The sequence below is a fragment of the Rhipicephalus microplus genome, chromosome 8, assembly GCF_043290135.1.
Source record: "Rhipicephalus microplus isolate Deutch F79 chromosome 8, USDA_Rmic, whole genome shotgun sequence".
Lineage (NCBI taxonomy): Eukaryota > Metazoa > Arthropoda > Arachnida > Ixodida > Ixodidae > Rhipicephalus > Rhipicephalus microplus.
The window spans coordinates 109,340,631-109,355,285 of NC_134707.1; the positions used below are offsets into that span (position 1 = coordinate 109,340,631).

Sequence of the window (14,655 nt, forward strand, 5' to 3'; positions counted from 1 at the left end):
TGCTTTCTTCATGTGCTCATCCGATTATATTGGGCTGGGACTTCCTGTCAGCCGCTTCCGCTGTCATTTCGTGTGGTCCGCCCGTTATTCGCATTACGGACACTGAAAATTCTAGTGCTTACGATTTTTCGTCGCCTCACCTTGTTGCAGCTGCAGACTTTGTACTGCCCCCGGCCCAAGAACGTATCCTCACCATTAGATCCAGCGATACCATTGACGGTGACGCAGTGGTTGTCCCCGATCAGCGCTGCATTTTCCGAGGAATCGCCATCGCATGTTGTCTAGTGCGGTTTTCGCGTGGTCATGCCAGTCTCACCGCCTACAACACGACAACAGAGCCACAACTACTGCCAGAGGGGTCCACTGTTGCCAGCCTTATCGACATAGCACCGGTATGTGTCGTCACTGTATCGTCTCCGCCGTCAGTCGCTAAGTGTACGCCACCAGGAGGCTCATCTAATGCGCTTAAAGCCACTTTGAGTCCATATCTCACTCCAACGCAAACTAATGACTTAATGGCCCTTTTAACAAAACACAAGACTTGTTTTGACGTTTGTTCGGATGGCTTAGGTCAAACTACGGTGACCTCTCATCACATCGCCACAGACGGTTCTCGTATTATCCGCCGTCGCCCTTACCGCGTGTCGTCTTCAGAACGCAAGGTCATCGAGGAACAAGTCAATGACATGCTCGCACGCAACGTTATCAGACCTTCCACAAGCCCTTGGTCTTCTCCTGTTGTCCTAGTTAAGAAAAGGGACGGATCAGTGCGATTTTGCGTTGATTACAGGGCACTAAACAAAATTACGCGCAAGGATGTATATCCTATGCCTCGAATTGACGATGCACTTGACACCTTACAGGGTGCAGAATATTTCTCAAGTCTCGACCTACGATCTGGGTATTGGCAGATCCCGATGCATGAGTCTGATAAAGAGAAGACAGCGTTTGCTACTCCTGATGGTCTCTTCGAATTCAATGTGATGCCTTTTGGGCTCTGCAATGCCCCAGCCACATTTGAGCGGATGATCGATACAGTGCTGCGTGGCCTAAAATGGAAGACCTGTCTTTGTTACCTGGATGACATCGTCATCTTTTCATCCAGCTTCTCGCAACACCTAGAACGTCTAGACGAGGTGCTCACATGTCTAGCCAAAGCCGGTCTCCAGCTAAATACCAAGAAGTGTCGGTTTGCGAGCCGCAGCATCAAAGTGTTAGGCCACGTTGTCAGCAAGCTTGGCATCGAACCTGATCCCGACAAAGTGGCCGCTGTGCTGCACTTTCCTAAGCCCACCACGCTCAAAGACCTTCGCAGCTTCCTCGGCTTAGCCTCTTACTTCCGCCGTTTTGTCCGTGATTTTGCCACTATCGCGGCTCCTCTTCACAAACTCCTGACCACAAGTGCATCATTTCTTTGGACAGATGACTGTGAAGCTGCTTTCCAGACCCTGAAGCGATGCCTCACGTCAGGGCCAGTTCTTCGCCATTTTGATCCCACAGCCCCTACTATATTACACACTGACGCAAGTGGGCACGGAATCGGCGCTGTTCTGCTGCAGCGTGACCAGGCTTCACAAGAGCAAGTCGTGGCTTACGCGAGCCGTACTCTCTCCCCAGCGGAACGCAATTACAGCATCACTGAACAGGAATGTCTCGCTATCGTATGGTCCGTGCAAAAATTTCGCCCCTATTTGTATGGCCGCCGCTTCACGATCGTCACGGATCATCATGCGCTCTGTTGGTTGTCATCATTAAAAAACTTGTCAGGACGCCTCGGTCGTTGGGTGCTCCGACTGCAGGAGTATGACTACAGTGTCACATACCGGTCGGGCCGCAAACACCAAGATGCCGACGCTTTGTCACGCTGTCCGCTGTTGCAAAATCATGACGCATCTACCTGCTGCGCAGCACCTCCCAGCCAAGAGACCACGCAGATGACCAGTCTTAGTCCCATCGAGCCCACTGCACCGGATGACTTCCTTCAATCCGCAGACCTCACCTCGCTCCAACGTGCAGACACATACTGCCGTACAATCATCGATCGGCTCACCGGCTCATCTCGTGCTCCCAACAGCCGCTTGCGACGACAACTCACGCGTTTCAAACTTCATGACGGAACGCTACTTCGACAAACTTACCATCCTCTCGGTAGCCGATGGGTCCCGGTCATACCTCGCTCACTTCGACTCCAAGTCTTAGAAGCCTTTCATGACGACCCGACGGCTGGCCACTTGGGTTTTCATAAAACCTACGATCGCATTAAGACTCGCTGCTTCTGGCCTGGCCTCTCCACTAGTGTTTCCAGGTACGTCACTTCCTGTTCATCATGTCAGCACCGAAAACGTTCGACATCTCTTCCCGCCGGCCCTCTACAGCCTCTCCCGTGCCCATCCGCTCCCTTCGAGTTCGTCGGCATAGACTTATACGGACCCCTTCCGCTTACCGCCGCCGGTCACCGCTGGATTGTTACTGCCGTAGACCATCTTACTCGCTACGCTGAGACGGCAGCTCTTCCTACTGGAGCTGCCAGCGAAGTAGCCGACTTTGTTCTGCGTGCCATTATCCTGCGCCACGGCGCCCCTCGTGTTCTCCTGAGTGACCGTGGCAAGACATTTCTTTCTCGTGTGCTCGCTGAAGTTTTACAGGCCTCTGACACAATCCATAAGACCACCTCGGCATATCATCCGCAAACCAATGGTCTTACTGAGCGTTTTCATAGAACTTTGTCAGACATGATCTCTATGTATGTCCAACCCGATCACAAGAACTGGGACACAATACTACCTTTCGTCACGTTTGCCTATAACACTGCCATACAACGCACTACAAGTTACAGCCCGTTTTTTCTTGTGTATGGCCGTGCACCATCTTTTGTTCTAGACACCAGCTTTTTGTCCACGCCTTCTGTCCCATCTGCGTCCCTTCCGGAAGAATTCGCTGCCCGTGTCAACCACTGCCGCACAATCGCCCGCGCCAACACCTCTACCATTCAGGCCCAGCGAAAAGTTCGTTGTGATGCGAAACGTCGAGTTGTGTCATTCTACCCAGGCGACGAAGTGCTCCTCTGGACACCTGTTCGCACACCCGGCCTCTGTGAAAAATTCATTCACAGATACCTGGGTCCTTACACCGTGCTTGAACGAACATCGGCCGTAAATTATCGCGTCGCGCCGGTTACTTCGGCTTCTGATCGCCGTCGTCGCGGGACCGAGATCGTCCATGTGTCTCGCCTGAAACCTTATATCCAGCGCTCATACACTTACTAAATGAACGTCTTGCAGACCGCTTTCGTGTAGGGGGGAAATAGTGTGAGCGCTGATTGTGTTGCTCATCATTTTCACTTTCACCTGCGCATACAAAGCACCGTGATCATCATCATCGTAGCGGCTCGCTGCTTGCTCGGTTGCTGGCTCGCGCGTCTGGGTTGACAATAAAACGGTCGCTCCTTCGTACCTGACGTCGTCTCACAATATATATATATATATATATATATATATATATATATATATATATATATATATATATATATATATATATATATATATATATATATATATATATATATATGTGTGTGTGTGTTTTTCAGCTTAATGTTCCTTATTCTTGCGCTGTTTGCCACACTGCTGAACAAAAAAACTTGTACTCACTACATCTGCCCACACTGCTTTTCTCATTACGCTGCATTAGTTTTATGACCACCATTTTTTTTTATTTATCAGCCTGAGTTACATGATGAGTATTTTAGTAGGCCTTTCTAAAGCTGTGATTAGTCTTCACATTTGCCTGTGTTGCACCTTTGCCACTAGACAACACTTCGGAGTGCCTTAGACCTTAGGGCATAACGAAACGAAGATGTGGATAAATATGTTGTACACTTGCACACAAGCAGAGTTAGGTGTATGAACCGAATATTCTGTCGCTCGCTCGCTCGCTTGCTCGCTCGCTCGCTCGCTCGCGCGCGCGCGCGCGCGCGTGCGTGCGTGCGCGTGCGTGCGCGCGCGTGCGTGCGTGCGTGCGTGCGTGTGTGTGTGTGTGTGTGTGTGTGTGTGTGTGTGTGTGTGTGTGTGTGTGTGTGTGTGTGTGTGTGTGTGTGTGTGTGTGTGTGTGTGTGTGTGTGTGTGTGTGTGTGTGTGTGTGTGTGTGCAATAGATCCCAGACAACACTCGACGACCTGAGGTCGTCCTCATATGGTACAAACGTCCTCGGCAGTTTCAGGACGTCCTCATTTGGTCCTCTAGTCGACACTTGCAGGATTATCCCCAAAATGCCCCTTTGAGACCTTTTTAAGGACGAAGAATTGTCCTGATATCGTCTGCTCGAGGACGTTTTGAGGATATGCATGTTTCGTAGGTGCATGCAGCTTTCGCAATTCGTGTTTGGTTAATTTTCTGGCTGTTAACGAATAAGTCCACGGGATTTCGTATGCCTACTTTCGAGTCATAATAGTAAAGTACTTCTCGATCATTAAAATGAGATAGTTACACGAGGAAGCACTTCAAGCCAACACGAGAAAGACGTGTTCTTTTATTTATTATTTATTTATTTACTTTGTAAGTGATCGTAGGCCAAACTTTCTGCCTGCACGTTTTCGTTGGTCGTGATCTACCGCCGACGTGCATACGGAATTATATCGCACTGACTGTGGTCTGACCCGTTTCCCCAATGAACGCACGTGCGGCAGACCAAGTTTGGTGCGAGTATAAACGGTGTCGGCTCCAAAATGAATGCAGGCGTGAAAACTGTGAATAGCGAGCACGTTATTCTCGAGTGTCCAGTGTTGCAATGCCGCACGGTCCCATCGAGCAGACGACAACTGACCATGCTGACGACTGGGCTGGCCTAGGTTATCGTGAATAGAGCAGCATTGGAACTAGAACGCTGTGGGAAAACGAATGGGCGACTGAAGTTGTGGTGGTGCTAACAAAAAAAAAGCAGTACCTTAATGCGGTCACCATGCGCAGTCAAGGTGCTTTTAAATCTGGATGTCTACGACACTGTTTACCCATTTTAAAGTGACGCAACTATCATCATCATCATTATGGGCCTGCAGTAAGTCAAGTCGAGTCATTGGTCGAGTCAACATTCCAATACAACACTTCTCGCCATAGAGGAAGCTTCTCGCAGAAGCCCTCAAAGAATCGTAAGCATGCCAGGTGAGTGTCTTCTGTTAAATTTTCATATTGAAGTTGTAAGCCGCAAAGGTAAATAAATAAAAAAAGAGAGGACAGTTGATTTTCAGCCTCGCGCTGTATATCTTTACTGCTTATTCATGTATGTATGTACAAACCAACTGACTAGCCTAACAACGTGTTCTGGTGGTGGGTGTTCTTTGGTCTAGCCACCATTCTACTGTGCTCTGTGCTGTTCAAGATGGCTGAGAGCGCGGATCGCAAATTTCGGCGTGAAATTAATCGGCGCGTCAATGCTAGTTTTCAGCTTATTGACAGTGAGGCCGATGTCATAAATGACACGCGGTACGTTGACCGAGATTCCCGCAACGCCGAAAGAGAGAGCGACTTGCCCTCCGAGGCTTGTGCGGTCGACCTCGAAGACGGCCATCGTCGCCTTTGTGTTCATGACAGAGAACGGCCTTCGGCACACTCCTCGATCGTTCCAGAAACGGATGTGCCCCAAGGACACGTTTTGATTTCTGGCGACGCGTGCTACCCCAGCGGCTGCAGTGTTTCTGTGCCTCACGATCACACAGACTTCGAACGGCGTGCCTTCCATGACAGCAGCGCTGCGGCTTCGACTTCGGCGACCTCGCAGGTGAGGCAGAGGGATTCTTTCGAATTGGCACCGACTGGGAGTAACGAAGAGCAAGTTTGTGAACGCGGCAGTGTGGACAGCTTGCTGGCCTTTCGTGAGAGACTGCAAGCGTGGGCCTTACAATCTCGCGCATCGCACACTTCAGTTACATCGCTCTTGAGAGTACTACAGTCCCACGAATGCTTCAGCGCGCTCCCTTCAACTGCAAGGGCATTGTTACAGACGCCCAAGAAGTGCCTGGAAGTGTTGCAGCTGGCCGGCGGGAAATACCATCATTTCGGCCTCAGTGCAGGCCTACAGCGAGTGCTGCAAGATTGTGCAGAACTACCAAGAATTTTGAAGCTTAGCTTCAACATTGACGGTCTGCCGGTTTCAAAAAGTTCACGGGGCCAATTTTGGTGCATACTGGGACGCATAAGTAATTTGGAGGACAAAGCACCATTTATAGTGGGTGTTTTTTTCGGAAGCAGCAAGCCCAACAACGCGAATGATTTTTTGCGACCATTTGTTTGTGACATAAATGCTGCTATCACAACAGGGATTACCATTGGAGAAACTGCAATTCCTGTTAGCTTGTATGCCCTCATATGTGATGCACCAGCAAAGGCATTTGTATTATATGTCAGAAGCCACACAGGCTATTACAGCTGCACCAAATGTGACGTAAAAGGTGTCTACTGTGAGGGCAGGGTGTGCTTCCCAAACGTCAATGCTCGCAAGCGAACAGATGACAGCTTTCGCTTAAAAGTCCAGGAGGAGCATCACACAGGCGAAAGTATTCTTGAGGAACTTCCTTTTGACCTAGTGAAAGATATACCATTAGATTACATGCACCTTGTGTGCTTGGGTGTCATGAACAAGCTCTTGACACTGTGGGTACGTGGCCCAAAAGTGACCAGACTTGGAAGCAAAGTGCGTCTTGAGATGTCGGAAAAAAATTCTCAAATTGCACGGTGTGTTCCATGTGATTTTAGCCGAAAGCCGAGGAGCATTGCTGAACTTGATCGGTGGAAAGCGACTGAGTTTCGCTTTTTTCTTTTATATGGAGGACCCGTTGTTTTGTCATCACTGATTCCTGCACACATGTACAAGAACTTCTTAGCTTTACATGTGGGGATCTCTGTTCTTTCCACACCAGCTGCACCTGCAAGTGAGATAGAGTATGCCGGAAACATGCTCAAGTTTTTTATCCGGACATTCATAAGCATTTATGGCAAAGAGCATGTTTCACACAATGTGCATGGCCTGTGTCATTTGGCAGATGATGTTACACACCTTGGCCCCTTGGACTCATGGAGTGCCTTCCCATTTGAAAACCATATGTCCTCGTTAAAGAGAATGCTGAGAAAGCCAGACCTTCCCTTGGAGCAACTTTGCAACAGGCTTGCTGAGCAGGCACACCGTCCTCTGAGGCATAAGAAAACTGAAAGCCATGTCGTATTTGCTGCAGAGCATGCTGACGGGCCACTTGTTGCTCCATGCCGAGGCCCCGAGTTTAAAAAAGTAACATTGCCTGGCAATGTCATTCTTAGAGCTGAAAAGAGAAATGGGTGCTGTAGGCTAAGTGATGGGTCAATCGTCGTTATTGACAATTTTGCTCATCTCCCGTGCGGTGAGCCATGCATAATTGGAAGGAAGTTCCTCAAGTGTGAAGATTTTTATTCTCTGCCATGCCCTTCCTCCATACTGGGAATTTACTCAGTGTCTCAGCCTTCTAGTCTGCGGTATTGGCCTCTGAAGAACATCTCACAGAAATGCCTGAAAGTGTATTTGAAAAGGAAAAGCATTGTTTTCCCTCTAAGCAAAACGTTTTGTCTTATAGCTGTGCCAGTCGTAAGCAGCATAATTGCTTATTTGCAATTTCGGAACAATGTACTAACTGTAGTTGCTTTATCAAGTGTAAATACCTGATGTCTCAGAAAAATTGAAGCGAAGGTGCCACAATTAATACTTTTAATTCATAAACAACTGTTGTTGCCTATTTAGTGTAGAGAACATGCCTCTTGATCACAGTGGAAATGAGGACTGTGTGTCACTTTGATGGCGATGAGCACGCTTTTACCCCATAAATGAAGAGTTATATTTTAAACATTTTTTTTTTGCTTTCGTTGGGAAAGTGATAGTGGCATCACTTTGCTGCAAAAACTATGGCAACTGTTATATGTATGGTCTGGTCACACATTGTTTCAGTGCTTAAAACATTAAAGTATCTGTTTCTGCTTATTCTATTTTTCACAAATTCACTTAATAACCTAACTTTCAACAATTTTTCTGAACTTATTCCAAGTTTTTGTTGAAAACTAGGTTGTAAATATATGGGTACACTGAATCACAGCACGCAATGAAGGTGCTTCATCTCAGTGTCAACTCTGCATGCGTATTCAGGTCCTAAAAAGGCATCACTGAGCATGCTAACAAAATAACTGAAGCCATGTAGGCACAAATTTCTAAAACCGACAATAATGTGCAGAGAAGCCATAAACAACTGTGTGCTTGTTTTGCTGTGTTTAGTAGCACTTCTCATTTTCAATGTTATCTCAGCTTTTGCCATTTTATATGTTGCAATTCAGCGCTATTACTTCATGAACACGTCTTTACAGAATACGTGCGTCAACTCATGCGAATTTCGCAAACTATCCTGATGAGGCTAGAGCAGCTGGGACGACAGGTTGATGCCATGCAGCAGCACCTTTTCAACACAACAGTGAGGCTTCAAGATGAGACAAATGATGATGTGGTTTTGACACCGGTCAAGGATATTGACCAATTTCTAAGTCTTGAGGGGAGACTTGCTGCTGATGGCAACATTAAGCTAAAGCTTGTACGTCATTCATTATATTTTTCTATAATTTTTTTTTCTAGTCACTGCATTAAGCTACTCTTCTAAAAAAAATAATGACCTCAAAACTTTACAGATACAGCAGCTTGCTGGCCTTGGTGGCTCAACTTTTGGGGCAGCAGCCAGGAGGATGCTGGAGCTTCTGCTAAGCCTTGAGGTTGCTGTGCAGTTCAGCTGGGCAGGCCAAAAAGGCAAAAGGAAGTTTGTGGATCTAGGTGTCACAGATGTCATTTGCAGTGAGTAATTTGTTTCACAACACCATGTGCTGCAAGAGCCGTGTTTGAGTACAGACATTTCTAAGTCTGTTATCCACATTATCTTTCATTTGAAGTCAATAGCAAAAGAACAATCTTTTCATGAAAGCATTAAATTTTTTAGGATGCTTGCTAATTAAAATTATGTGCTTAAACGTGGAAAATTTTTAGCATGAAATATCTGTTGTCAGTAAGAAACCCTGCAGCTTCTTCAAGCACACTAGTATACTTGCATGGCACACATACGCAAGCATTCACTACTTGCAGAAGTTATTATCAGGTAGCACTACTAGGCATTCTTAACTGTAGTGGAAATCTTATGTACAGATGAAAACTAACAGATGGAAGCTCATAGTGATCACTGAGGATCTCTAAACAGGAATAAGTACCTAAGACAAGCTGGTCAACATTTTCATACATGGACGTATTTTCGTCAAAGGCGCCTCATCATTCTTTGCATGCTAGGTTTCAAAAAAGTTACAATGATGTCTTCTTCGTGGTGTTCTTCTTGTAATGCAACACATAGTGTCAATGTCAGTACTCTTGAAATTAACATGGGGAAGGATGGCAAGGACCTTTAATGATGATGTGCCCACCTATCAAAATGTCGATCATGCTGACTAGAGGTACTTCTTCAAACAACCTATGTAGCATTATATTAATGTATTATGTTTGTGTAATTCCTGTTTTATGAACTTTGTACTTTTTCAGAGGCCGTGAGGCGAAATTTTCCGGAAACAAAAAAAAATGACATCGAGTGTGTGATTAAAGTGTGGCTTCGGCATGCTGGGGAAAAGCTCCAGAAGCAGCGCTTAAGAACTTCTCGCACTCACCATGAGGGTGAGTTTTATTATCTGTGCTGTTGAAGCTATCATAACATATGATACTTTTGCTGTTATAGTTTAAATAATTTTCTTGCCTTACTCGAATTTTGATGTGTATGCAAGCATGAACTATATAAATCATTTTCACCATTATATAATGGCTAGTTCGTACCTGCACATTATGGTAATATAATTTTCATTTTATGCTTTCAAATCTGGCATGCTGTTATTGTCTTAATATTCTTATTGATACTCTAAATTCACTTGTGCTTCAAGATATGCTGCTTTCTATTACTACAGAATGTCTTCAAAGTGTCGCGTTGTCAAGCCCATCGGATGAAGACCTCTGAAGGCACAGGGCAAGAAGTCTCATCTAGTGAAAACTGCCAAGTTTCATTCCTGAAAATAAACATGTTTTCTGTGCATTGCTGTTTTTATTGCTATACTTGAAGAAATTGTTACTGAAACCTCACAGGCAGTGCTTTAAAGAGTGTGCATGTTCAGGCACTTTTGATTGATCAGTTGTCATTTCAGCGCTCCAAAAGAAGAATTAGAGCAACTTTTCGTAAGGTCTGATGAGTGCCTAGGTCTTGTATGCTTCGTCCTCAAAAAGTACTAGACTCATCATAATGTGCTCTTTTCTGGATGCCCTGAGGACGATCTGAGGCCGGACAAACGGACTGGTTTAGGACCACTTGAGGTTCATTTGAGGGCTTCCTCAGGTCATACTTTCGTACGGTGTAGGTCATCCTCAGGACAACCTCAGGTTGTCGGAGCGTTGTCTGGGATATGTTAGCAGAACGTGCGAAGGTTCACTAGAAATGTTATTCTCTGGCTTGAGTATATCTTGGCACACGTACGAAGCGTTACCTTGTAATATGCTTTTACGTGACCTATTAGATCTTGGAATTGTGTCTGGCTTTTTCCATTAAAACGAACCTGTGCCTATTGAAAAATATTGTAGTGATCGACTCCGGCGAAATTCGTTCTGGTGGGTACAAGTATGACCACCACTGAAGCATTATACTTGTCGCCGAGCCAACTTAAAACTCTCGCGGCCGAGATTCCTGTCCAAAATCTCGCAGAGTGCCAAAGCCTTGAGAAACACCTGGACACGTTTTTCCATGTACAGATGTTATTCATTGTAAAAGCGCCCAGGAATGATGTTGTGACAGTAGCCGCGCTTAGTTTCTAAATCATGTCGGCGCAAAGCGACGAAAAAAATAAGGTCCATGGGCAAATGGGGGGGGGGGGGGGGGGGTGTTGGACAGAAAAATTCAGATGGGGTTGACACCCCCCCCCTGGCTACGCCACCGACTAGAACCCAGGAAAAGAACATGACTCTAATAAGAAAAATGATGCATGAAACTAAAACTTAATACAAAATAAAGGACTATACAAACTGGATGAAATATAGAGAAAAAGTTACCCAATGAAAAGGAGGAATGCAGTCAGACTTCAAGTATAATCTTTTTCATCGAACAGTGACATAAGATTCATCGAAGTTTCACGACATGTGCCGAGAAAGAAAAAAATAATAATGTACTAATAATAAACTAAAGGAGAAGCAGTTATGAGCTACAACATGTTCCTACATGCAATATGCAATTTAGGTTTGTAGAAAGTGTGTTCTTGAGCCTGTGATATCTTAATTCTGGATCATACTGTAGGCTTATCTGCCAAGTAATGGCTCAAACTGATTAAAATGCAATTCCTGTTATACTAGCACTTTTGCCCAGACCCGGCACCATTTATTGAGTGACTTGCTGGAAGCAGATTCTAAAGTACATGTGGAAACATGCTGCAAATCTTGAATTACTTGGCAGGGTCAATAGAAGCACTGACTCAGTAAATCATACTTCTATCACCACACATGTCGGTGATAACTTTATAAACACTTTCAGCACCTAGAGCACAGCAAAGCATACAGATTTCTGGCACTTGTCGATAAATGGCAGAAGAAAATTCAGGTCCTCCTCTTAAACCACACGAAGGAAAACATGAAAGCCTTTTGTCATATTGTGTGCAATTTAGCAGCAATTCCTTTGGCTTCCAGTTGTGTAATGCCTCAACAGCACTTATTCCCACTGTTCAGATCAAGACTGATGTCTTGAAAAAAGAAATTAACCTTGTTTCTACATTAGCAAAGATGACAGTCATAAAAAACAGTGAAAAGTTTGCATAACGGTCAAAGGACATCACTTTTGGTTGATGTATTATTCCTACAACTGACATTTCGAGCTACATTGTGCGAGAATAGACACTAGCAAACACGGGAATTGATGAAATTGAAGCGACAAATTATGAACCCAAACTATGATGGTGGTGCACGCAGGCGTTATACAAGGTGGTTCACTATATATGTATATATATATATATATATATATATACACACATACATACATACATATATAGAAAGCGTTATTCGAAGGTCCCAGGTTCTCTTCCTGCCCACGGCAAGCTATCTTTTCAGCCACTTTTCTTTCTTCACATTTACATTACAATTGGTAATAACTTCCCCTATACATTCCTTGGCATTATTGTCTGTTAGATTTCATTAATATTGTGTCAAAACACATAAAAATGAGGCCTTAAGTATGCACTTCTTTTCCTTAAATATATATGTGTGTGTGTGTGTGTGAGAGAGAGAGAAACAGAACACTTCGTCGACGCGCTCGCACTTTGATATCAATTTGCATACACAGATGTGACGCGACGCGCTTTCTTAGATACCACGAAGTTCAATCACACTTTAACAGGTCGAGGAACGGTGCCCTTAGCCCCATTTCTGCATCTAATATGCGACGCTCATCTTGCTATCATGCCTTTTTCTTTGATTATGCTTTGGCGATTAACATCTACAGATACCACAGTAGTTTAATAAATTTATCATGGTTATTAGTTGTCGAGATGGAGATTTACCAAGCATCAACGAGGATACATCCACGTTGAACGGGGCTATAGCTGCCAAACAACAAATCATACATTCAGCAAACCCTCCTTTAAATGTACAGTAAACATTTAATTATCCCTGTAAAGGCGCATTTTACTTTTGTTTTATATGCAGATTCCCACGACGAAAGGATCAACCATGTTTTTTTTTTTTCAACGAATGATTGCTGTTATATTTTTTATAATAAGTATAACACTTTCTTGCACATATTCAGGCTTGTGTGTATTATAATTTGCCTTGTTTGCTAATAGAACAATACTTCTGGGGCATGCAATTATTAATATTATATTGCTATTGTTATATCACTGTTATTACAGCGAAACCTGTTATCTCGAGATCACTTTTTTAGGTCACGTGCAGTTCTCCGCCGCCGACGCTGCCGGTGTTCGTAACCACATCGCGTGAAATTAGAGGAAAAAAAAAACATTGCACCGATGACAAAATGGGGCTTGAACCTAAGTCCGCTGGGTGCCAGCGGCCAATATTCTACCACGGAAGTATGCCGATGCTTATAACTTGTCAAACTTGCCCTAGGCAGGCATGACCTAGCACCAATGGCACAGTGGGGCTCGAACCCGTGTCCGCTGGGTGCCAGCCCAGTATTCTAGCACTGAGCTACACCGGTGCTTGTGAGTTGTCAAAATTGCCTTAGACAGGCTTGATTAGGGGAATAAATCGTGTTAATTAGACTTATAAAGCATTTTACAACGGCGTAAGAAAAACCAGTCGTCGCACAATACGTATAGCGTAACCAGCGGGCTGTCCAATGCTCCAAACCATCACAAAAGCTTGTTCTTGTTCCCCTATTAACTGTGGCGCATACCCACTTCAGCCATAATTCCTCGTCATCAGCGACTGCACGAACAATTGGCACAAAATTCCTTGCAAGAGTTTAGCGGATACCACGCTTCTCAGAAGAATGGCGAAAAAAGGCAGAGCGAATGCCGACCTATTACCCATAAGTTTATTATTAATGCCCTAGTGGGTACCAAGAAATTTCGAAAAGTTAATTCGAGTGCGAAAACTTGACACGATCACTCACACACCACACACCCATGCATCAAACACACACAGCATGCATGCATAAGTGTGTGCGTATGTGAGTGATCGTGTCAAGTTTTCGCGCTCGAATTAACTTTTCGAAATGCTCTACCAACTAGCCCAACAACAAGTTCTTTTAGGTACCAAGAAAGTTTGCTTGCAGTAGTTACCCAATGAATGTTGTGAAAAGGCTCTGAAAGGCCACTCTTCTAGTTTTCGCTGCAACTGTGCTGCGCCTACCACGCAGGCCTGGTGTTTTTAACTTATCAACTTCTCAACCCTTTTGTTTAAAAATGTACAATTTGTGGTGTTAGGTGAGTACTACATTGTTTACACTCATTGTTTTTGTATTAACGTTTCTTAAGGGGGCCCCAGGCACCTGCATAAATACGCCAATACAAACAATGTATACAAAACTTTCCTTTGAAAGAACGAAATGTGGACAATTATAACGTTATACTATCCCTCGTTGCTTCCTTTTGAAATGGTCAGCTGTATATGATTGGTGCAAACATTCTTTGTCATGCACAGAGCACCAGCTTGTTACGCGAAGCAACAAATGACAAGAAAATGATTCCTCATGTAATGACCACTTATGCATGACCCCGAAAAAAATAATAAAATAAGCTATTTTCGAAACGGCATATTGTTCGCCGTTGATTCTTCAGCATTTGAAATTTTCTGTGTGCCACTGAATCGCTCGCTTGTTACGAGACATCACGAAGCCAGAGAGTACCTCCTTTATAATTCAAGTAGACTAGCTGCCAATCACATAAGCAGCGGCTACTTATAGCAACTGGCGAGATGGATTATGAGTATTATATTTCCATTTGCAGCATAACAATGTTTAGTAGTTTGTGCGTATAAGCATTTCTGTGAGCTCATACTAGCTGAAAGAAAGAGGAATAGAGAGAAATGAGCAGCGCTGCACGCGTGTGCTTTTTTGCTAATATGTATTTTGCGCTGTAAAAGACA

The 14,655-nt window shown here is 44.6% G+C and overlaps 1 protein-coding gene across 1 annotated transcript; it reads left to right on the forward strand.

The window, feature by feature from the left end:
* The first annotated feature begins 8,164 nt into the window (after nt 1-8,164).
* LOC142769322 (uncharacterized) lies at nt 8,165-10,111 on the forward strand. Its single transcript, XM_075872473.1, has 4 exons — nt 8,165-8,590; nt 8,685-8,844; nt 9,574-9,702; nt 9,987-10,111. Exons 1-4 carry the CDS (start codon nt 8,387-8,389, stop codon nt 10,034-10,036), a joined length of 543 nt encoding a protein of 180 aa, XP_075728588.1. The 5' UTR covers nt 8,165-8,386; the 3' UTR covers nt 10,037-10,111.
* The last annotated feature ends 4,544 nt before the right edge of the window (nt 10,112-14,655 follow it).